Source organism: Ahaetulla prasina, chromosome 1, assembly GCF_028640845.1.
Source record: "Ahaetulla prasina isolate Xishuangbanna chromosome 1, ASM2864084v1, whole genome shotgun sequence".
NCBI lineage: Eukaryota > Metazoa > Chordata > Lepidosauria > Squamata > Colubridae > Ahaetulla > Ahaetulla prasina.
The window spans coordinates 164,810,196-164,832,736 of NC_080539.1; the positions used below are offsets into that span (position 1 = coordinate 164,810,196).

The window sequence follows — 22,541 nt, forward strand, 5'->3', positions numbered from 1 at the left end:
AAAGGATCTGAATGAAGTCATTTTAGCCATCTGTGCCTCAAGATGAGGGTGGAGGTACCGGGGTTATCAATAGCAAAGGCAGGAGAGGCCCAGAAACCAACCCTTGTCCCACTCCTTCAGCCACCCTGATCCCACAGAACCCCAACAGGAGCCACAACGAGCACAGAAGCAAAGCGAGGGAGGGGGCTACCATTGCTACTGCGTCTATAACCCCTCCTCCTCTCTGTTGTTGCCTCAGACTGAAGCAGCCTCCTTGCCTTCTTCTATCCACTTGGGTGATCGTTGGGTGAGGAGAAGCCAGAGTCTGTGATTGTCAGCCCTTCAAGATAGCACTGGATCAAAACCATAACCATCAGTATCTTTTGAAAAAGCATATAGCGTACATAGCCAGGGAAGCCTATGCTGCTTTTTTTTTTTAATCACAGGGTAGTTCTGGCAGCCTAAGATTGCCAGTTTATTTTGTTTGTGCATGCGCACTATCGACAGTACACCACAGAGCGTGAAGTAGCTTTGCACTAGCTGGCTAGCAACGTTCAGAGAGTGTCGGGTAATCGATTTCCTTCTGCTGACCTCGCCTCACATCAGGCAGGTCTGGCATCAGCTCCCTCTTACTCTCAAGACGCTGCCCCCAGAGTGCTAACCAGTGGTGAAATCCAATTTTTTTTACTACCGGTTCTGTGGGTGTGGCTTGGTGGGCATGGCTTGGTGGGCGTGGCAGGGGAAGGATACTGCAAAATCTCCATTCCCACCCCACTCCTGGGAAAGGATACTGCAAAATCTCCATTCCCACTCCACTCTGGGGCCAGCCAGAGGTGGTATTTGCCAGTTTTCTGAACTACTCAATATTTCTGCTACCGGTTCTCCAGAACCTGTCAGAACCTGCTGGATTTCACCCCTGGTGCTAACCATCTCTGGCCCAGAAATCCAACTTCTTTAAATCACTGCACCACCAAAGCCCCCTTATCATGAATTGCTAATAATATCTTTATTGTAAAGTTACAGTAGCAGAATCTTGCAAGCACTTCTCCCCTTCCTTGACTTTACAATCTAAGAAACTAGGGAGGGTCCCTTCTGAGATGCTGTTCCTACCCCTCCTTTCCTTCTGTGGATTGAGATATCTCTTATCTGACTGTCGTCTAGACTATGGTTCTTTTTCCTCTCCAGTCCCCCAAGACTTTTCCCCTCCTGTCCCCTTATTCTTACAGACTATTACAGCGACTGAGGGACAACAGTTTTTCTAGCACTGGGGACCGGCTGTTCCTTTCTTCTGCTGCTAAGTTCTTCACAGGCACCCCCAATTATTGCAACAGAAAACTCCTGGGTGACTTTTTAAAAATTTCATCCTGTTTATTTTTCTTTCCCCAGGACTGGTTGACTGCAATAAAAAAAAAATCCATCTTGAAAAGTACAAATTATTGTCGATTAATGTAGCTCCACAATAGAACAATTTCCCATTAAAATTTCAAGGTAAATAGTGTAAGATGAAATGGAGCTCCTCTCCAGGTTTAAGGTCGTATCACTTTGAGAAAGAAGTAAAAGATCCTTCCAGGTTGGACCAAACACAATATGTCTCTAAACATATCATTTGCAAACAAAAGGCCCTATAAATTGGTTAGACCCTATTCGTTTGTTTGTTTGTTTGTTCGTCTGTTTGTTTGTTTGTTTAAATTTTATTCAATTTTTATACCATCCATCTCCCCTGTAAGATGACTCTTATTGTACTAGCATACCTGAAGGGTGCCAAGCTGAGGAAGGATCTTAAGGATTATGTTTGGCATTGCATTCCACAGTTTGACAGTAAAAAGAACAGTAACTCCCACAAACTATTTAAACTTGTTATAGGTTGAACAGTTTTTCACAACAGTATTTACATTTTAACCTCTTTCTCTAGTCTAAAGTTACATCGCTGCTCTCTTTCTTTTTATAGTATATTTTTTCTAATCATCAAAACCATAAATCACAAATGATTTTTTAATACACAAAAGGTCCGTAAGGTGTTTCTGGTTCCTGAAGATGAATCAGAAGTTTTTGACTGGTTATAATGAAGACCTATGAAATTCCACTGACTTATTTGCCCAGGTCAACTACAAACATTCTGGGAAGACAAAAGCATTTGAGGGCAACAAAATGCATGTCACCATCTGGGCTCCAGATCTCCAGCACTGATGTCTGATTACAGTTTGGAAGCTACAAGCATTCAGAAGGAATATCTAGAGCAGGAGAGGCTTTGAGTGCCATTCCTTCAAGATTCTGAGCTCACCAACCTCTCCTTGGTGACTCAGGAAGGACATAAATAAATTTCTAAGCCCCACTAGACAAATCCTCTTGCCTATTTCTTCTTTTGTGTTGCTACTATTTCTACTTCAGCAATTCTTCAAAAGGCAATCCTATTCCAGCAATTCCCCCAGTTGGGAAATGGAAGACAGGGCTGGGATTCCTGCCACTGGGGGAAAGAGAACTGCAGAATTTCAGTTCTGCACAGTAAGACTTCACATGAAAAAGCATAAGAGCTTGCTGCTTCCAGCCTCCTTCTGTGATGCAGCAATTGAACTGATGCTACAACTATTTGTATTTGGAGAGTATTTAGAGAGAAGACTTTTCACACAGCCACTTCTCCTGTCCCCACTTAGTTAAGAGGACGGCAAAGTCTGAAGAGGATCCTACTTCCATGATTTGAAAACAGTTCTCGATTGTCCAAGGAGCCTGAAAAAGTAAATCGCTCCTTCACAGACTGCTACTTGACATGAAAAAACGAGGATCTTCAGGGAATGGGGCCAGTAAATTCTCACAAATGAAGGCAAATATACATGTCCCAGGATAATGATGCGAGATCGAGTATATTCTTCCTTCCTCTGCCCTACTTATTTATTTTTTATTTTATTTATTTTATTTTGTCATTATTTATTTATTTTATTTTATTGAGGGCCTCATCATGATTGTGTATGACCTTGGGGGTGGAGGGGCATGGCCAGGATGGGCTTAGCCAGCTTGACATCACTCGTGTCAGGGGCAGATGTGGTGGCCTGGGTGGAGCTGGGGGATCTATTGTCTGCTTTGCTTTGCTTTGCTTTGCTTTGCTCTTCATTCTCTTTTCTTCTTCCTTCCCCTCTTTCCTTCTTTTTCCTCCTTGCTCTCTTCCCATCGGAGCCTCCCCGTCCCCAGCTCCATTTTCACTGGCAGAGGGCTGCAGGAGGCTGTTGCAGCCAAAAACGAGGCCCGGGGCAGCTGCACACAGACACCTCCCCACAAGCTCCGTTTTCACTGGCAGAGGCACTGCAGGCTGGCCCTTCGCTGTTTCCAGGGTGGCCCCACGCTCCAGATCTAAGCACCCCATGGGTCAGATTTGGCCCGCAGGCACCACTGCTGTAAGGTGAAAGGAGTACAGCATAATCACAGAGGGTGCTGCAGCACGCCAGACAATGCTGTGGCTTCTGTTGCATGGCGAAAGAAGGGGAAAAATCAGAATAACGTCATCACCGCCTAAAGACTAATTAGTTACAGAGCTGCTGGTTTTTTGTTTTTTTTTACAAAAACACAATATTTAAAACCCCAAGGCAAAGAGGATCTTGGGGTCAGACAACAGAACCCATGTCTTCCCTCCATGTAGCTTGCTTAATTCAGTTGTTGATTTTATCTGTTGGTTGCACTCCATTTCTCTTCCTACCTAGCTCTACACCACCTTTCCTCTGAGAAATCAAGATGACACACATTTTAACCTCAAAGAAAGAATCCTTTGAAATAGGTCAAGTTGACCAGGCAAAAGTTCTTCAAGTAGGAACTTGAGTCTGGATATAGCTCATCTTGTTAACCGCCAAGGCATTCTTGAAGTTTTTTCCAACTATCATTAGCTTTTTGGCTTGCTTTCTTGTACCACATGTAGGACATAGGCTTGATAAACCTATTTTAGCACCACATAGCTTACCATAGTCCTCTTTACCTAGTGCCCTCCAGAAGGATTAGACCATAATATCAGTAATTTCCAGAGATTGTGGGTGTTGTACTCCTAAACAGCAGGAGAACGAGCAAACATGCATCAGGCTGGGGAAGATAGTCTAAAGCAATCTCTTTGATCTAGACTGTACTTGCTGCTTTCCTGTTGCATCAAAGATTAATGTGCACTTAATGGATCACTGAAACAGAATAAATCAAAGCTAAACACTCTGTGGCCGTCTATAATTGTCCCCCATAGGAACATCAGAATGTGTAGCTTAAACAATATTATCATAAGCTCGCAGGGCCGGATAACAGAGAATTAACTGGCAGATCTATTAGCTACTATGGTTGGGTAAATCTTCTGCCCTTTTGGAAAGGCAAGAATGACGGCAGAAAAGGAGAACTAATTCTGAATGCTGCTACAACTTTGGAGAGGTAGTATTGGGAATGCTACCCGCTAAGTGTACTTTAAAGCAGCAGTCACCAACTGTTGGTCCGTGGACCACTGGTGGTACGTGAGAAAATTTTGGTGGTCCACAGAAAAATTATTTGCATTTTTTATATTGCACTAAATCAGGGGTCCTCAAACTATGGCCCCTGGGACGGATACATGCAATGAACATTTGTGTTTCTGCAGAGAGTCTCCCCCTTTGGGGTCTTCTTGTGTAGGTTGGGGGGACAGAAATTCTGACTTCGGGTCTGCTTCTGCCTCCTGGTGTGGGGCTTTGGGTGAAGGCTGGAGGGAAGCTTTGCTGGTGGTGAAGAGCTGGAGGGCCTTGTTCCAGTGGACTGCACCATGGCTTGGAACTGGCTGATCATCTCAGCCCGCTGAGCCTCCAGGCGCTGATACCTGGCCTTGCACTCCTGCAGGTCTTCCCTCTGCTTGGAAAGCCTATGCTTCTAGTCCTCAGTGAAGTGCTTCTGCTGAGCCTCCTTCTCAGTCAGATCCAATTTGAACTGAGCCAGCTGTTTTGGCAACTCTTTCTCATAGTGGCTGCTTAGCTCCAACAACTGCTTCCTGTTGGGGCCCTAAAGATCTCGGGTGGGAAGGCAAGGAATGGCTGGGAGGGGAGGGACAAGTAAAGGTCGGCGAGGCACCCCTCGTCGTGAGTGTCATCGAGTTGGCCGTGCTCACCCAGTCACATGACCACCTAGCCACGCCCACCCAGCCAGTCTTTAAGCAGATCATATTAGTGGTCTGCGGGATTTAAAATTATGAATTTAGTGGTCCCTGAGGTCCGAAAGGTTGGGAACCCCTGCTCTAAGGCACAAGATTCCCAAGACCCAGCTTCGGGGTAAAACAAGGATGCACACTTCCTTGATAGTGTTTAAATGTTGTTTAAATGATGTTGAGATTCTAGAAAGAGTGCAGAAAAGAGCAGTAAAGATGATTAGGGGACTGGAGGCTAAAACATATGAAGAACGGTTGCAGGAACTGGGTATGTCTAGTTTAATAAAAAGAAGGACTAGGGGAGACATGATAGCAGTGTTCCAATATCTCAATGGTTGCCACAAAGAAGAGGGAGTTGGGCTGTTCTCCAAAGCACCTGAGGGTAGAACAAGAAGCAATGGGTGGAAACTGATCAAGGAAAGAAGCAACTTAGAACTAAGGAGAAATTTCCTGACAGTTAGAACAATTAATAAGTGGAACGACTTGCCTGCAGAAGTTGTGAATGCTCCAACACTGGAAATTTTTAAGAAAATGTTGGATAACCATCTGTCTGAGATGGTGTAGGGTTTCCTGCCTGGGCAGGGGGTTGGACTAGAAGGCCTCCAAGGTCCCTTCCAACTCTGTTGTTATATTATATATTAAATTGTGAAATGGCAGATTAACTGAGAGGGGTAGATCAGATTTTCGGGACGGTGAAGACATTAACTTCAAGTACAGTGGATCAATATGGGAAGCCTGGCAAGGTAGACACGGACTGGTTTAAAGTATGCCAACCCTGCTTTAAACTATGTTTCTACAATGCTCAACTTGTCTATCTGTAAATAACCCACCAAATATTACAAAATCTTTGGTCACCTCTTTGCAAATGGAACTAAAAAGGCCACGATCTGGATTTCTTGCCACTTAGAGAAATCAAGTGTCTTTTATGCTTAATTATTTGTTGCAAGCAGTTCTCTCTGCTTGAAGGTTTAGCATTCCGGAGGCAGAATACTGTTAACTAGTAAAATCTCTGAAAGAAATAAAATATGAGCTTGGCACTTACACAGGAGAGAGTTTAAATATGAAAGAACTAAAAAGATTATCTACCATACAAAAATATTGTCAGACATGCCTATGTCTAATAACTAGTACTTTTATCTATTAAGACATTAAAATGGGAGACACTTAAATCTGCATTATATAAAGTTAATTGCATATAAATATGGTTTTGCCATAACTAGTAATCTATACCTCAGCCAACCAACTGTTCTAAGTAAGTAAGTACTAAGCATTTTGCCTTTTGCATGTTCTTGTTCACCCATCAACCAGTTTGAATCCATTCCCAGGGTACTGTACACTGTTATTACCTCATCCACAAGAAGTGATAATTCTCTGCAATTTGCAGCATTATAATCATGAAGTACGCTGGCTTGTCTACCATCACTTGGGGATTTCAGTTTGCTAAAGTTTGAAGCAGCTGCAGCATTGCTTTGCTTACTGTTGAGAGCATGCCTATACCAGAAGCTGAGGGCTTGGGAATAGTACTGTAGAATTACTTGAGATGGCTGGTGCTGACAAGAAACCAAGATGGAAAGTATCCAAACTATTTCTCAAGGTCCAATGTGTATAGTGAACCTAGGAGGTCAACTGATTTTTTACAAAATAATTTAAATGGCAAAGGTGATAAATAGGAAGTCAGCATTCGATCTTAGCCAAAAGCCCAAAAAGCTATACATATCACCCATCCTTTCCAAGAAAGGTCTAGTAATTTATGTCCGTTTTGGGGTTCTTCTGACTTCATTTTCAAAAAAACAAAAGAAACAACAACAACAACAACAACAACCCTCAACTCTCTGCTTCTTTGCCTCCAAACACTCACATTAATATTTTTATTTATCTAGCCATTGTTTTATTATCTCCTATCACATTTCTCAAAGAGAAAAAGAATTGTACATTGCAGCTGTCCATTAGCTGCTCCAATTCACATGTAGCTTTTTTCCATATTTAATGAGCACATTTCTACCCATGATTCTCAAATCAACTTGTTCCCAGCATGTTGGTCTGATTGTTCTATGTATCTTCTATAATTTCATGCTTGAAATTATACTCGGCCATCACTCTGCTAAACAAATAATTCCCTCAACACTGTCAAACTATTTACTAAATCTGCACTATTATTAATCTTCTCATTGTTCCCATCACCAATCTCTTTCCACTTATGACTGTATGACTGTAACTTTGTTGCTGGCAATCCTTATGATTTATATTGATATATTGACCATCAATTGTGTTGTAAATGTTGTACCTTGATGAACGTATCTTTTCTTTTATGTACACTGAGAGCATATGCACCAAGACAAATTCCTTGTGTGTCCAATCACACTTGGCCAATACAAAATTCTATTCTAGTCTATTCTATTGACAGTCCAATTTTTCTCAGCAACTCTTAGCATCTAGATCTGGCTGCAAGAGTTGTCTCTTTTTAATAATGTTTTCTATTTCTTTCTTTTAGTGTGATCTGCTTTGCACAGAAAGTTTTCTAAGGGAGCACCTCTGGTTACTCAACTTTCTATGTTATGGGCAGGAGAAATGTTCACTTCTTAGATCATTGGCCATCAGCTTCTTCCCACTGATGTCTATAGTGGTCTATAAAGTGGCAATTTAATGAGGTTGTTGGCAGCATCTGGTTGTTATCACCGTGCTCCCTCCCTTCAAAAACAGCTGGTAAGGGGGGGCAGCTACAGTGAAGGCAATAGTAACAAAGCAACAGATGCTTCCTGAAATGGCTTTTGCATATGGACATGCCTACACCCCTCTCCCCAGGACCCTCGTGGAACAAGCTGGAAAAAAAGCCCAGGGTATGCAAGGATTTTTGCTCTGGGCTCGCGGGCGCATTCAGGCAATGTGACTTGTCAGCAGAATGGCCTGCTGTGCCTGTTACAGCTTGAACCCAATCTGACTTTTAAGGAGACTTCCAAAGGCAGCTGGCTGTGTCAAAAGTGCAGAGAATAAGGCACTTAGTGTGATGCCGCGACACAATTGAGTAAAGAGTTATTTATTTATTTATTTATTTAAAACCCAGCTACATTTTGGATCTCGTTTCCAAGTCATTTTCAGCCCCACCACAATTCAGGCCAGTGTTTCGCGCTGCTTTCGAAATACTATGCCTTCTAAACAGTAGGGCTCTTTCATCTCAAAATCTTCCTCTGCTCACCCGGCTTCCACAAATGCCTGGCAAGGTAGGAATTATATCTTAATTATCCCGCAGCTCATCCCTGAAAAGAGAACCGCTGTTCAAGATGAGTCTTGATAAAAAAAAAAAAAAGATTGAGAGATAATGTTTTGTGTTGGTATTCATGGATTGGTCAATCATTTCCATGCGGCATCTGCAAAGCACATTTGCATTCCCTGAGGTTGCGTGGAAAATATGAAATTGGCCCAACCAGCTGTGGGCTGAATGCCATGAGAGTGGTGGATGCTTGACCGGGCCATCATCTGAGCATAGTTAACTCACTCAAATACAGACAAAAATCATGTTTCTAGCCAAATGCAGAAGCTGAATATAATTCCCAAAGCACTGAAAAATATGAAAAGAAATCTATTAATCAACCAGCCGCACACATAGTGAGAGATTATAGGAAACTATAAGAGGATACTTCAAAGCTACTAATGACCCTCCAGAAAATACCAACCTCAGCCCTGAGGAGCAGGGTAGTAATAGTACAGCAAGCACCACCCCCACCCTGAAATGCCTTTCCTGATGGGCCTACCTGACATCTGCCCATCAAGCTTTGCCACAATATGTTTGCCTATCATAACTCCAGTTTTGGAAGGAACACATAGCTTTAGATTAACAGCACAATATCATGCATTTATATGAGCCTTTCACAGCTCAGGAAACCACACTTAGAACCACATTTTCTCGATTCCTGACATTTTCCAGTGTGAGAGATATCAACACCAGCACAGTGCCCCACTGCACTCCACACTGCATGTATTAGCCGTTCCTAGTGCAAAATAAGAGAGTCCTACAATCCATAGAGTTGGAAGGACCATTCAGACCATCAAGTTCTACCTACTCTGTCCAGGTATTAAAATAGAAAAAATAACCAGGGCTAATTTCAAACCAGCCTCTGCTTGAATAGAGCCAATGGAAGGGGAGTTTACTGTGAAGAATTTTTCTAGTGTTGAGTCACAATCTGATTTCCTATAACTAATTATGTTCCGCAATATTTTTTGCTCTTGACATTCTTCTATGTGATTCCTCTTTGGGCACGCGATAAGAACTCTCCTATTCCACCACATGTGTCTTTTCTCCCAATTGTAAAACTATGCCCAGATCCTATAATTGCTCCTCTGGGCATTTATTATCTACCTCTCGCTAATCTTGTTGCTTTCTTTCAATTTTCTCCAGTTTGTCTACTAGTACCTAAAATTTGGTACCAAGAAATAGGCACAGTTTGTAGACTGGAATTGCATGGAGAATGCAGAATATAGGTAGACCTCGACTTACAACTATTTGTTTAGTGACCGTTCAAAGTTACAATGGCGCTAAAAAAAGTGATTTATGACCTTACAACACTTACAACCATTGCACCATCCCCATGGTCACCTCATCAAAATTCAGATGCTTGGCAACTGACTCATATTTATGACAGTTGCATGTCCCAGGGTCAGGTGACCACCTTTTGCGATCTTCTGACAAGCAAAATCAGTGGGGAAGCCAGATTCACTTAACAGTTGTGTTACTAACTTAACACCTGCAACAATTCATTTAACAACTGTGGCAAGAAAGGTCGCAAAATGGGGCAAAACTCGCTGTCTTGCTTTGCAACAGAAATTTTGGGCTCAATTGTGGTCGTAAATCAAGGACTACCTATAAAGTGAAGATATTACGATTCATGCTTTGGGAACCTGTATCTTACAGCAGTGTTTCTCAACCTAGCAGCTTTAACCTATATGGACTTCAGTTCCCAGAATTCCACAGATAACATGCTGTAACCTGAAGTCCACACTTCTTAAAGTTGCTGAGGTTGAGAAACACCAGTCTATTACCTAAAACTTATCCGGAAAGATTCCAAAGAACTGTTCTACTTGCTTCAGCAGATTGCCACCGCAATCTTCTGGAAAAATACAGATTGTCTGTGCAAAAATATGAGATTCTGTCTCATATTTTCTATGATGGCTCCTGTCCTGTGCAACTTCCTCTCTCCAGAAATCAGATCGGCCTGGCCCCTGCTGGCTTTTTGCAAAACCCTGAAAATGTGGTTTCATCAATGGACATGAGAACCGCAGTGTGTGGTAGAGCCTGTACAGTGGCTGTACTGTATTGATGGATGTGGCTATCTTGGCCATGAATTTCATTTTATGGTTTTCATGGGGTTCTTAGGATTTTTAAGTTGTCATGGTGGTGCTGACGTTTTTGTATTTGTATTTTTTATTGTTTGTGAACTGCTAAGAGTCATATATTTAAATTGAGGGGCTATATAAATTAGAATAATAAATATATAATAAAGTCCATGGGTGGAAATGTTTGCTACCCTGAGTAATTTGATTCTGTTTCCCATACCTGTGATTCTGCAGCTACCATTCAGTACGATATCAGATCCTTAGCAGTTATAGAAAATATTCCCGATACGAATGAAGATTACTGGGTGAAACAAATCACATAGTTTAAGTGTAAGATGATGAATTTATCAGATGAATTTTGGAGATTATTTGAAAGCCTTTGAAACTTTGAAACAATTATCTCATACTTTTGAAAGTTAGAGGCCACATAAAATTCCTATTGCTGGATTCTGAGGGCTTTCTGGTAGAGGTTTTTACAGTGCAAGAGCTAAGCCTTCATCAATGAATTTTATGGGGAACCAGATAATGACAACTCTAATTGTTCCCCTCCTGGATTCCTATTACTCATTGAAATCCATTTTAAAAGGTTCGGTGTAGACCTTGTTTCAGTAGAATATTATAAAATGTTTTCAAAGTATAATATTAGTAAAATATTATTAAACGCTTTCCAAGTAAAACATTTAGATGCTAGTTGGACCAGGCTTGTTGTTGTTGTTTTTTAAAAAATCCATTATATCTGTATTTAAATATAATAATTTAAATTTAATTTTTATGGTGGTCTTCTCATAGCTAAAGTTATAATTGGATAGTCATGCTTCCCTACATGTGAGGAGACCAATTTATTCATGTTGCATTAGCAAGTTCAATTTATTTTAACTGCATCCATGGTTGCCTGTAAATGAATGGCTCTTTGCACTACTAATCCAAAGAAATTTCACCGTTATTTGATCTGGAACAACTTGACAGGAGCTTGACACACACATTCCATCTGTGTAAGCACACATTTTGAAAAAAAAAACAGGAAGGTTACAAGCAGTAAACAATACCTGTACCTCTCCTGAAAAAACTCCATGAATGAAACTGGAGGATTGCATGATTAAAACCTTCTGGGTTATTTTAAAACATTGTTACAAAAAGATTATGTTATGGTTTTGAAAATGTAAAAACCAGAAGGTGGGTTTGGTCTGAGTTTAAAGATAACAGGTCTCTTTCCAGTATGGAAAGTAATTTGGTCATATCTGATGCCTGTTTGCAGACACCAACTAATGAAATGGAAAATTTTAAAAAAAATCTTGAGAGCCAAAACAGTATTGGAGGGATCATTTCCTCTTCTGTCCCTGATAAAGCCACATCTCAGAAGAAACTCCATAATAAATCAAACTACAAATTAGACAAGAAGTTTACCTCAGTTAGATTCTGGCGGTGTCTTAATTTGCTAAAAAAAAAGTTGCTAAGAGTTACTAAGGCCTCAGAACAGCTCTATGACCTGTGATGAAAATAGGGCTGTTCTGTCAAATTGCAGGATATCCGGACATTGTTTGCCATGGCTTCTGCCTTGCTGATTGCTGGGCTCCATGCCTTTCTACCTCTTGCTCATTTTCTTTTCTCTTTATTTGTCTTTGTATAAATTGACTCAGATCAGCAACAGGCAACCTCCTTTTTTATCTGTTAAAGATGTATCCCCCCCCCCCATAATAACCTGCTGGGGGCTGTATGAAGAACAAGACTGAAGGAGGTTGTGGTGAGGCCAGATCTATATTTATATTTATAGACCCCTCACATCCAGGACATAAACTGTTTCAACTCCTACCCTTAAAATGACGTTACAGAGCACTGCACACCAGAACAACTAGACACAAGAACAGTTTTTTCCCAAAGGCCATCACTCTGCTAAACAAATAATTCCCTCAACACTGTCAGACTATTTACTGAATCTGCACTACTATTAATCTTCTCATAGTTCCCATCACCAATCTCTTTCCACTTATGACTGTATGACTGTATGACTGTAACTTTGTTGCTGGCAATCCTTACGATTTATATTGATATATTGATCATCAATTGTGTTGTAAATGTTGTACCTTGATGAACGTATCTTTTCTTTTATGTACACTAAGAGCATATGCACCAAGACAAATTCCTTTTGTGTCCAATCACACTTGGCCAATAAAAATTCTATTCTATTCTATTCTATTCTATTCTATTCTATTCTATTCTATTCTATGGGTGGATGGATACACTCTCTGATACCTTCCATTCTTTCTTGTTCTCTTTTTCTGGAGGGAAGAGGCAGAAAATTCTTCCAGGAACCTAAATTGATTTTGTGAAAAAGCATTTAGCTGAGAAGACATAAAATTAGCTTACAAACCACATCCAGAGGAAGGGGTCAGAGGTGGGTTTCAGCAGGTTCTGACCAATTCTGGAGAACCGGTAGCGGAAATTTTGAGTAGTTCGGAGAACTGGTAGTAAAAATTCTGACTGGCCCTGCCCCCATCTATTCTCTGCCTCCCATGTCCCAGCTGATTGGGAGGAAATGGGGATTTTGCAGTAACCTTCCCCTAGAGTGGGGTGGGAATGGAGATTTTACAATATCCTTCCCCTGCCATGCCCATCAAGCCACATCCACCAAGCCATGCCATGCCCACCAAGCCACACCCACAGAACTAATAGTAAAAGATTTTGAAACCCACCACTGGAAGGGGTCAAAATTGACATAGAGGGGAATGCAGGTCAAAAGAATGAACTAGTTTGGAATTCCGGAGGGGTGTGTGTGTGTGTGTGTGTGTGTGTGTGTGTGTGTGTGTTTTAATTATATGCCCAGTGTCAAAAACCCTTCTATTTTGTGTTTGGGATCTAATCCGGACATTGTTTGCCATGGCTTCTGCCTTGCTGATTGCTGGGCTCCATGCCTTTCTACCTCTTGCTCATTTTCTTTTCTCTTTATTTGTCTTTGTATAAATTGACTCAGATCAGCAACAGGCAACCTCCTTTTTTATCTGTTAAAGATGCATCCCCCCCCCCATAATAACCTGCTGGGGGCTGTATGAAGAACAAGACTGAAGGAAGGTGTGGTGAGGCCAGATCTATATTTATATTTATAGACCCCTCACATCCAGGACATAAACTGTTTCAACTCCTACCCTTAAAATGACGTTACAGAGCACTGCACACCAGAACAACTAGACACAAGAACAGTTTTTTCCCAAAGGCCATCACTCTGCTAAACAAATAATTCCCTCAACACTGTCAAACTATTTACTAAATCTGCACTACTATTAATCTTCTCATAGTTCCCATCACCAATCTCTTTCCACTTATGACTGTATGACTGTATGACTGTAACTTTGTTGCTGGCAATCCTTACGATTTATATTGATATATTGACCATCAATTGTGTTGTAAATGTTGTACCTTGATGAACGTATCTTTTCTTTTATGTACACTAAGAGCATATGCACCAAGACAAATTCCTTTTGTGTCCAATCACACTTGGCCAATAAAAATTCTATTCTATTCTATTCTATTCTATTCTATTCTATTCTATTCTATTCTATTCTATTCTATTCTATTCTATTCTATGGGTGGATGGATACACTCTCTGATACCTTCCATTCTTTCTTGTTCTCTTTTTCTGGAGGGAAGAGGCAGAAAATTCTTCCAGGAACCTAAATTGATTTTGTGAAAAAGCATTTAGCTGAGAAGACATAAAATTAGCTTACAAACCACATCCAGAGGAAGGGGTCAGAGGTGGGTTTCAGCAGGTTCTGACCAATTCTGGAGAACCAGTAGCGGAAATTTTGAGTAGTTCGTAGAACTGGTAGTAAAAATTCTGACTGGCCCCGCCCCCATCTATTCTCTGCCTCCCATGTCCCAGCTGATTGGGAGGAAATGGGGATTTTGCAGTAACCTTCCCCTAGAGTGGGGTGGGAATGGAGATTTTACAATATCCTTCCCCTGCCATGCCCATCAAGCCACATCCACCAAGCCATGTCATGCCCACCAAGCCACACCCACAGAACTAATAGTAAAAGATTTTGAAACCCACCACTGGAAGGGGTCAAAATTGACATAGAGGGGAATGCAGGTCAAAAGAATGAACTAGTTTGGAATTCCGGAGGGGTGTGTGTGTGTGTGTGTGTGTGTTTTAATTATATGCCCAGTGTCAAAAACCCTTCTATTTTGTGTTTGGGATCTAATCCGGACATTGTTTGCCATGGCTTCTGCCTTGCTGATTGCTGGGCTCCATGCCTTTCTACCTCTTGCTCATTTTCTTTTCTCTTTATTTGTCTTTGTATAAATTGACTCAGATCAGCAACAGGCAACCTCCTTTTTTATCTGTTAAAGATGCATCCCCCCCCCATAATAACCTGCTGGGGGAGGGGGGAGGAGAGAGAAATGTCATTGCTGTAGATCCATGCAGAGATTTATCTAGCTCTTACCCTGATGATATTCCAAAAGTCTTTAAAAGATGAAAACACTTAAAATACTTTAGAAAAGGGAGCCAGGATGGATAGCAATGAAAATAGCTATAGCATTTAGATTTATATACCACCCCATAGTGCTTTTCAGCACTCTCTGGGCAGTGTATAAAATCAGCGTATTGCCCCCAACAGTCTGCATCCTTATTTTACCGACCTCGGAAGGATGAAAGGCTGAGTCAACCTTGAGGATCGAACTCCAGGCCGTGGGCAGAGTTTGCCTGCAATACTGCATTCTAACCACTACGCCACCAGGGCTCCCTGGTGGAGGATGGATGGATGGATGAGTGGATAGATAGATATAGCCATTCAAACTACATGAGCCTCAAAATTTACACAAGTTAAACAGTACATTCCTGCTTTGGAACACTGAACTTCTGTTTTAGATGTTTAGATGCAAAATGGACTTTCTCCCATGAGGACTTAAAATGGATAAAAGGACGATAAAATGTGCTGACAACTAAAGAATAACAATGTTTTCTGGAAATTACAGCAATGAACTTGTCAGAGTGTCTTCTAAGGTCCCTCTGACTGTAACTTCTGTGTCCCTTCACAAAGAAGTACTTACTGGTCAAAAGTTCTTGTCAATCTTATGTCGGCTGTTGTTACTCCTTACCTAAAAATTCCCCAGAGAAGCTCTCTAATCTAATCAATTTTGCAACCTCAACAACTCTTTTTCCTTTTCCAGGATACAGGTAATATTTCTACATGCCGAGCAAATGAATTGTCACAATGAAGCACAGTAAAAATTTGCAGAACCTAAAGGAAGGGATGCTGCCTGAAAACCTGATAACCTAATAAAGTACTTAGCAATAGGATACTGTACCCAAAATGTAAACAGCTCCTAAAAGCCACTAAGTAGTTTGCAGAGTGGAGAAGGCAGCCCATTTCAAATGGCTCATTAACCCGGCTTGAAGGATAGAGCTTACAGTAAGCAAGGAGAGAATTAACCCAAAAGCCTGTGAAAATGGAACAGTAAACATAGTAAAATGCAATGGGCACCCTTTCCAGCTGAACAGCAGCTCACTAATTTTTATTTAAACAAAAATGGGTACTGTTTAAAATTATTCTTTTGAACACTGCTTATTTAGAGCACCGCTCATTTTTCCTTATACAGGTTTTGTACCTGCAAGAGATGCGTATTTAACAGTGTCATAAAACATTTCCTTCTTTAATCCCTATAGTCTCAACCAGGGGTGAAATGCTCCCGGTTCGGACCGGATCGCCTGATCTGGTAGCAATGGTGGCGGGTGGTTCGGAGAACTGGTAGCAAAAATCCCTGCCCCACCCCCATGCCCAGCTGAGCCGCGTGATCATCAGAGGGTTTTTTTCTTTTAAAAGCATTTTTTCTTTGGCCAAAAAAAAATGCTTTTAAAAGTAAAAAAAAAGAAGCCTCTGCTGATCAGGCAACTCAGCTGGGATTGTCAGAATCCTTTAAAAGCTTTTTTTTCCTCTGGCGATCCCAGGTGAGTTGCCTGATCAGCAGAGGCTTTTAAAAGCATTTTTTTTACAACCTCTTCAGCCGAAGATGTAGTAGAAAAAATGCTTTTAAAAGTTAAAAAAAAAGTTGGACATGCCCACCCAGCCACATTACTCCCCCCACCAAGCCACGCCCACAGAACCGGAAGTAACACATTATACATTTCACCCCAGCATAAAACATTTTCTTCTTGAATCCCTATAGTCTCAACCCACTTTTATTCTTGGTTACCTTTTTGTAGCCCTCTGCCATGGAAGGAGTACAATGGAAAAGGAATTTAATCACCACTGATAGGAGTGATGATTTCACACATGTTTTTTTTCCTTCTGCTCTCTCTTAACCAAAGCCTGGTAGTTTTGACTTAAGCAAATGTAAATAGAGGTAATCCTTGACTTACGACCACAATTGAACCCAACATTTCTGATGCTAAGTGAAACATTTGTTAAGTGAATATGACCTTTCTTGCCACAGTTGTTAAGTAAATCGCTGCAGTTGTTAAATTAGTATCATGGTTGTTAAGTGAATCTGGTTTCCCCACTGACTTTGCTTGTCACAAAGTTGCAAAAGGTGATCACATGACCCCGGGACACAGCAAGGGTCATAAATATGAACCAGTTTCAAGCATCTGAATTTTGATCGCATAACCATGGGGATGCTGCAACAGTTGTAAGTGTGAAAAATGGTCATAAATCACTTTTTTCAGAGCCGTTGTAACTTTGAAGGGTCATTAAATGAACGTTTGTATGTCGAGCACTACCTGTAATTACTCTGCTTTATTTTATTCTTTAAATTAAAAAAAACAACAGGATTGTCACCCATTGCTTTTTGCCTTTGAATTCTAAGGTAATATGTGCTACAAATCTTCAGTTTGATGCCTCCCTTCAGCATGAAAACCTGCTGGATGACTTTGGGCCAATCCTTCTCTCTCATCCCAACCACCTTACAAGGTGGTTGTTGTGAGGAAAATAGGAGGAACTCAATAACTCAACTGCCTTGAGTTATTTATAAAAATTATAAAGGCGGGACAAAAAAAATCTAAAATAAAAAGTAAATGTACATTTACTTACTTCTAGAAACAGCTTATGCTTTCTTCAGCCAAGAAATCATCTTCAGTTAAGTTCAACTGAACATTCTTATGAAACCTAAGAATTAAAATGCATAATTGTAAATCTTTTCAATTTGAACTTCTAAGTTAACTAATTTTACTAAGTAATCAGAAGTCCTTCAATCTTTTACAAGTCTTAGTAAAAGCCAGCTTTTCATGAATTCCACAAAAATCTCTTCAGCATCACAGATACTTCTATAGATTTGCTAGCACCACAATCATTGATCAGGGCTTGTCTATTTTAAAAGGACTGTTTTGTCACTTTCGTGCTTCTTCCATAGTCTTAACATAGTCTGTATGCAAGATGGCATATAGACAAATACTGTGGATAAGTATTAAACAGCTATGAACTAGTAAGAAAAATAAAATTTCACAATGCTTAGCATGGAAATGGTCCAATATTAGGGTCTCTCTCCCTCCCTCCTCTCTCTCTCTCTCTGTGTGTGTATTACTATAACACACCACTGAAAATACATTGCAGCTGAGAGACATGACACCTAAATTTGCAGCTCAGTAATTATTTGTGAATACTGCTGGCTGTCATCATATAATTGACTTGTGTGGCTTCTGACGGCAAGGTGGCCAGTCACGGTTGTATAAAACTTAATCAGTACATTTCCTAGACCACAAAAAGTCCTGCAGGCACACTTTAATTACCATTCTTGTTTTCTTCAGCACTTCTTGACAAGGCTTTTATTATGCAACTACACTATCCTATTCATGGTATTTTATGGTGCAGCTAGACGCTACTGCCTTTCACTTGTAACTTTCCTGGGTTTTTTTTCCCCCCACCACTACTTTCATCCCTCCTCCCCCCCCCCAAAAAAAATCTGTTCAGTGAGAAGAGATTGAATAGCTGCATATATTTGATTTCTAGCCAGTGATGTTGAAGCTCCTTTTATCTGAAACAAACAATGCTCTGTTTATTTGAAATACTCAATGAAAGATATATTTTTTTGAAGAAAGTTTGCCTGATTTCTATAACATAGGCTTCTCATTAAGCTACATGTATTCAGGGTCAGGTTGTGTAATAAAATAAAGTGCATCAATTCACCACAAAGGAATAAATAGTAAGTTAGGATGCTGCTTTAACATCTGTTTTCATCGAACAGTAAAATATATTGTGCAAAATACAGATTTTTTTTTTTTTGCTCGAATGGAGTTGTAACTGTGCAAACAAAGAAACTGTGTAAATGAAAGACTGAAATGGGGTAAGAAGCCTTAATCTTGGCCTACATCACATTTGCATGTGACCTGAGCCCCGTTTGGGCCACTTGTTTCATCGGTCTTTCCCCAGTCCTTGAGCCCCCTCCTCCCAAAGTCTGCTCTGAGTGGGTATCCAGCCTCTCTGCTCCACCTCATGAATGAAGGCCCTGAATGGGGCTGTTCTTTGTAAGAGGAGGAGCAATGATTGGTGAATTTCCCTGTCAGTAGGAAAAATATCCACCAATTGCTCCCCCTAAGTGGCAAGGAAAGGAACTGCAGTCGGAAGAGGGGAATTTTGATTAATCCATCTATCAGAATCTTTAAAGGCATTTCTTGCTGCAGTGATTTGGGTACGTACAACCCATCTATTTACAGACCCCTCACATCCTGGACATAAATTGTTTCAACTCCTACCCTCAAAACGACGCTATAGAGCACTGCACACCAAGAAAATGCCATCACTCTGCTAAACAAATAATTCCCTCAACACTGTCAGACTATTCACATTAGACTGCATTACTATTGCTATTGGTCTTCTCATCATTCCTGTCGCCCATCTCCTCCAACTTGTGACTGCGTGACTGTAACTTTGTTGCTTGTAGCCTTGCAATTTATATTGATATTGATTGTTTCCTAGTATGATTTGATTGATTATTGTACTGTAAGACTGTCACTGGGTGTTGTGCCTTGTGATGCTTGACGAGTGTATCTTGTCTTTTTATGTACACTGAGAGCATATGCACCAAAGACAAATTCCTTGTGTGTCCAATCAACTTGGCCAATAAAGAATTGTATTGTATTGTATTGTATTGTATTGTATTGTATTGTATTGTATTGTATTGTATTGTATTGTATTGTATTGTATTGTATTGTATTGTATTGTATTGTATTGTATTGTATTCCATTCCATTCCATTCCATTCTATTCTATTCTATTATTAGGTAGAAGCAAAAAACACCCTGCCTAGTGACCTGCTGTTGGGGCAATTGCTTCTACAGGGCCACATCAGCAGGGTCATCTAGAGCGGCCCTCATCTATGGCTTTTGCTAGCAATCTTGGTGCATCCCTCCTTGTATCATGTCAATTCCATTCTACAGTCCAAGATGACCCTGGAAGTATCTAGTAAGAGGGGAGACTACTAATAACAGACAATGTTGTATCTTCATCATGGTTGCCACAGAAGGAACACAAACCCTGTGTATAGCCAAGTTTGTGTCGGGAGAAGATGGAAAACCACTTCTGCATCACAGCAGAAAAAACCCCCCAAATTTAGCCATTCTTAGGAAATAGATGGCTTCCCCATAAGAATTACCAAAGCATCTTAGGGGGAAATGTGGAAGTGCTCTTCCTATAAAATTGCATTTTTAGTTTTTTAAAAAAGCAGTGCACCAGATTAATAACTTTTTAATGTATCTTTAATGCCTAAACATAGATCACAAAGAGATGAAACAGCAGCAGACATGCAGCTACCAGATAGAAAAATAACACAGCCACAAGTATAACACAATCAATTAGAAGAGAGTGTCCATGTGTGCCATTTCAAATTCTTCTTCTTGTTTTTAAATCCATGCTTGCTTCGTGCAGGAATGCAAATGGTGAGCTTATACCAGCTTTTCCAGCTATGCACCCTTAAAACTAATCTCTCCCTACATCATTTAAAGGGCTGACATATCACAAATTTCCTTGCCTTTCTTCCAGTTTTGTCCAAAGGGAAGGTAGGAAAGAGGGGTTGCAAAACTTGGTCCAAGGCTTTGGAAACATTTCCGCCAGTATGGATTACACTATCGTGCAGTTGGTAAAATGTAGATAGTCCTATGAGTTACGATGACAACTGAGGCTGGGATTGCTGTTGCTAAGCAATATTATTGTAAAGTGTTTTGTTACCATATCATTAAGTATTGTACCTTATGATTCTTGATGAACAGATCCTGTCTTTTTATGTACACTGAGAGCATATGCACCAAGACAAACTCCTTGTGTGTCCAATCATACTTGGCCAATAAAAAATTCTATTCTATTCTATAACTTAGTGACAGCAATTCAGGCCACTGTAACCCCAAGACATGTGAGTCATTAAGTAGCAAGAGCAGAAATTGCAGGTAAGGAACAGGGAGGGGATATAGGTTGAGGAAGGCCTGTCGCACATCCTGGTTCTCTTAGGTGTGGGTGTGTGCATGTGTGCGAAGCCCAGAGGAGTGGGTGGTGGGCAGGAAACACAGGGGAGGACTTACCAGAGTGACTCGTGACTTTCCATGTTGACTTCTCTGTTTATTTTGCTTGTTGGAACCTGACAGGAAAGGTGGTCATGTCACCATGGTCATACAACCATCATAAGTGTGCGCTACTTGCCAAGCACCCAGAGGGTTGCTTCAACAACCAGAATTTCAAATATTGATTTTAAATATCCCGCATTCATTGCTGTCTCAACAGTCACTGAACATGTGGTCAGTAAGCAAGGACTACCTGAACTGCTTGGAAAAATAATGAAATGAATATATCACCAAAAATATTGTCTGAAAGATGTAAGCAGAAATAGCATAGCGATCGATGAAAATTACCCAGACACTGAAATAAATAGGATAAGGATGGAGACAGGCCACTGAGTAAGGTTGAAGAAAGCCTTATGTTTCAGATTTCTTTTCTTTTTTTTCACATTATAGAAGCAGTTTTTTTCTTTGTTCTGGAATAACATGATCCTTTTATTTTTTTTATTTTTTTAAAAAAATATTTTATTTTATTGAAAAGAAAGCACATGTCAGAATAACAATGCAAATAAAGCAGAGCCAGAGAGAGATCAATGGTAAATCTTAATATACACTGTATTGCTGCAATTACTGTTAACATAGTACTGTTATAGTTACTAGAACATGATCCTTTTAAAGTCAATTTCACAGTGACAGCAACATCATTGTATAAAGACACAACTTCCTCTTTAGATGAAGGCCTCAGCCATCCACAACCTCTGGGACACATTTTTACAAAAATTAACGATATGGAGGCTCCAATCTACCGGGGTCTGTGTGTGTCTCTCTACAGTATCTGCTCTGGAACACCTTATCCTTAACCAGCTATGTGCATCCTGATGGGACTGTTAATTTCTGCAGTATAATAAATATGTAAATAAATTATGGATATGAACTCTCCCCTACAGCTTAGTATTTTTGGTCCTTCCCAATTGGAGACTGCCAGATGGGTTGCTCTGCATCTCACAGAATTCCTAGTAAGCATACCCAAAATTGGTTGGGAACTCTGGGAGTTGTAGTCTAATGTACAGGTAGTTCTTGACTCACAACCACAATGGAGCCAAAAATTTCCACAGCTAAGCAAGACAATTGTTAAGTAAGTTGTGCCTCAGTTTTTGCCACAGTTGTTAAACAAATCACTGCAGTTGTTAAGTGAATCATGTGTCATTAAGTGAATTGGGCTTCCCCCATTGATTTTGTTTGTCGGAAGCCAGCTGGAAGGTTACAAATGGTGATCACGTGATCCGGGACAGGTCAACTGTCAAAAATACATGCCAGTTGCCAAGTGCCTGGATTTTGATCATGTGACCATGAGGATGCTACAACAATTAGAAGTGTAAAAACTGTCAGTCATTTTTTCAATGCTATTGTAACTTCAAAAGGTCACTAAATGAATGGTTGTAAATTTAGGATTGCCTGTATTTGCAAAATACCTGCTTAGGAATGGTCACAGATATCCATGGAAGAAAGCGTAGGAGAAATTTACTTAACATCCTCATTTAACTAAAGGCTGAATGAATCAGGAAGAATTTTATCTAGTCCAAATCATTTTGACAGCAGTAAATGAGGAAATTTCTCTTCCCTCTTTCATATTAGG

At 40.5% G+C, this 22,541-nt stretch overlaps 1 protein-coding gene across 1 annotated transcript in view; it reads right to left on the bottom strand.

The window, feature by feature from the left end:
* Positions 1–22,541, bottom strand: part of COG6 (component of oligomeric golgi complex 6) — a 118,461-nt gene that overhangs the window by 2,845 nt on the left and 93,075 nt on the right. The window contains exon 19 of the mRNA XM_058180349.1: positions 17,458–17,532. Coding sequence (XP_058036332.1) covers positions 17,460–17,532 — 73 coding nt within the window. The 3' untranslated portion in view covers positions 17,458–17,459. The remainder of the gene's footprint in view (positions 1–17,457; positions 17,533–22,541) is intronic.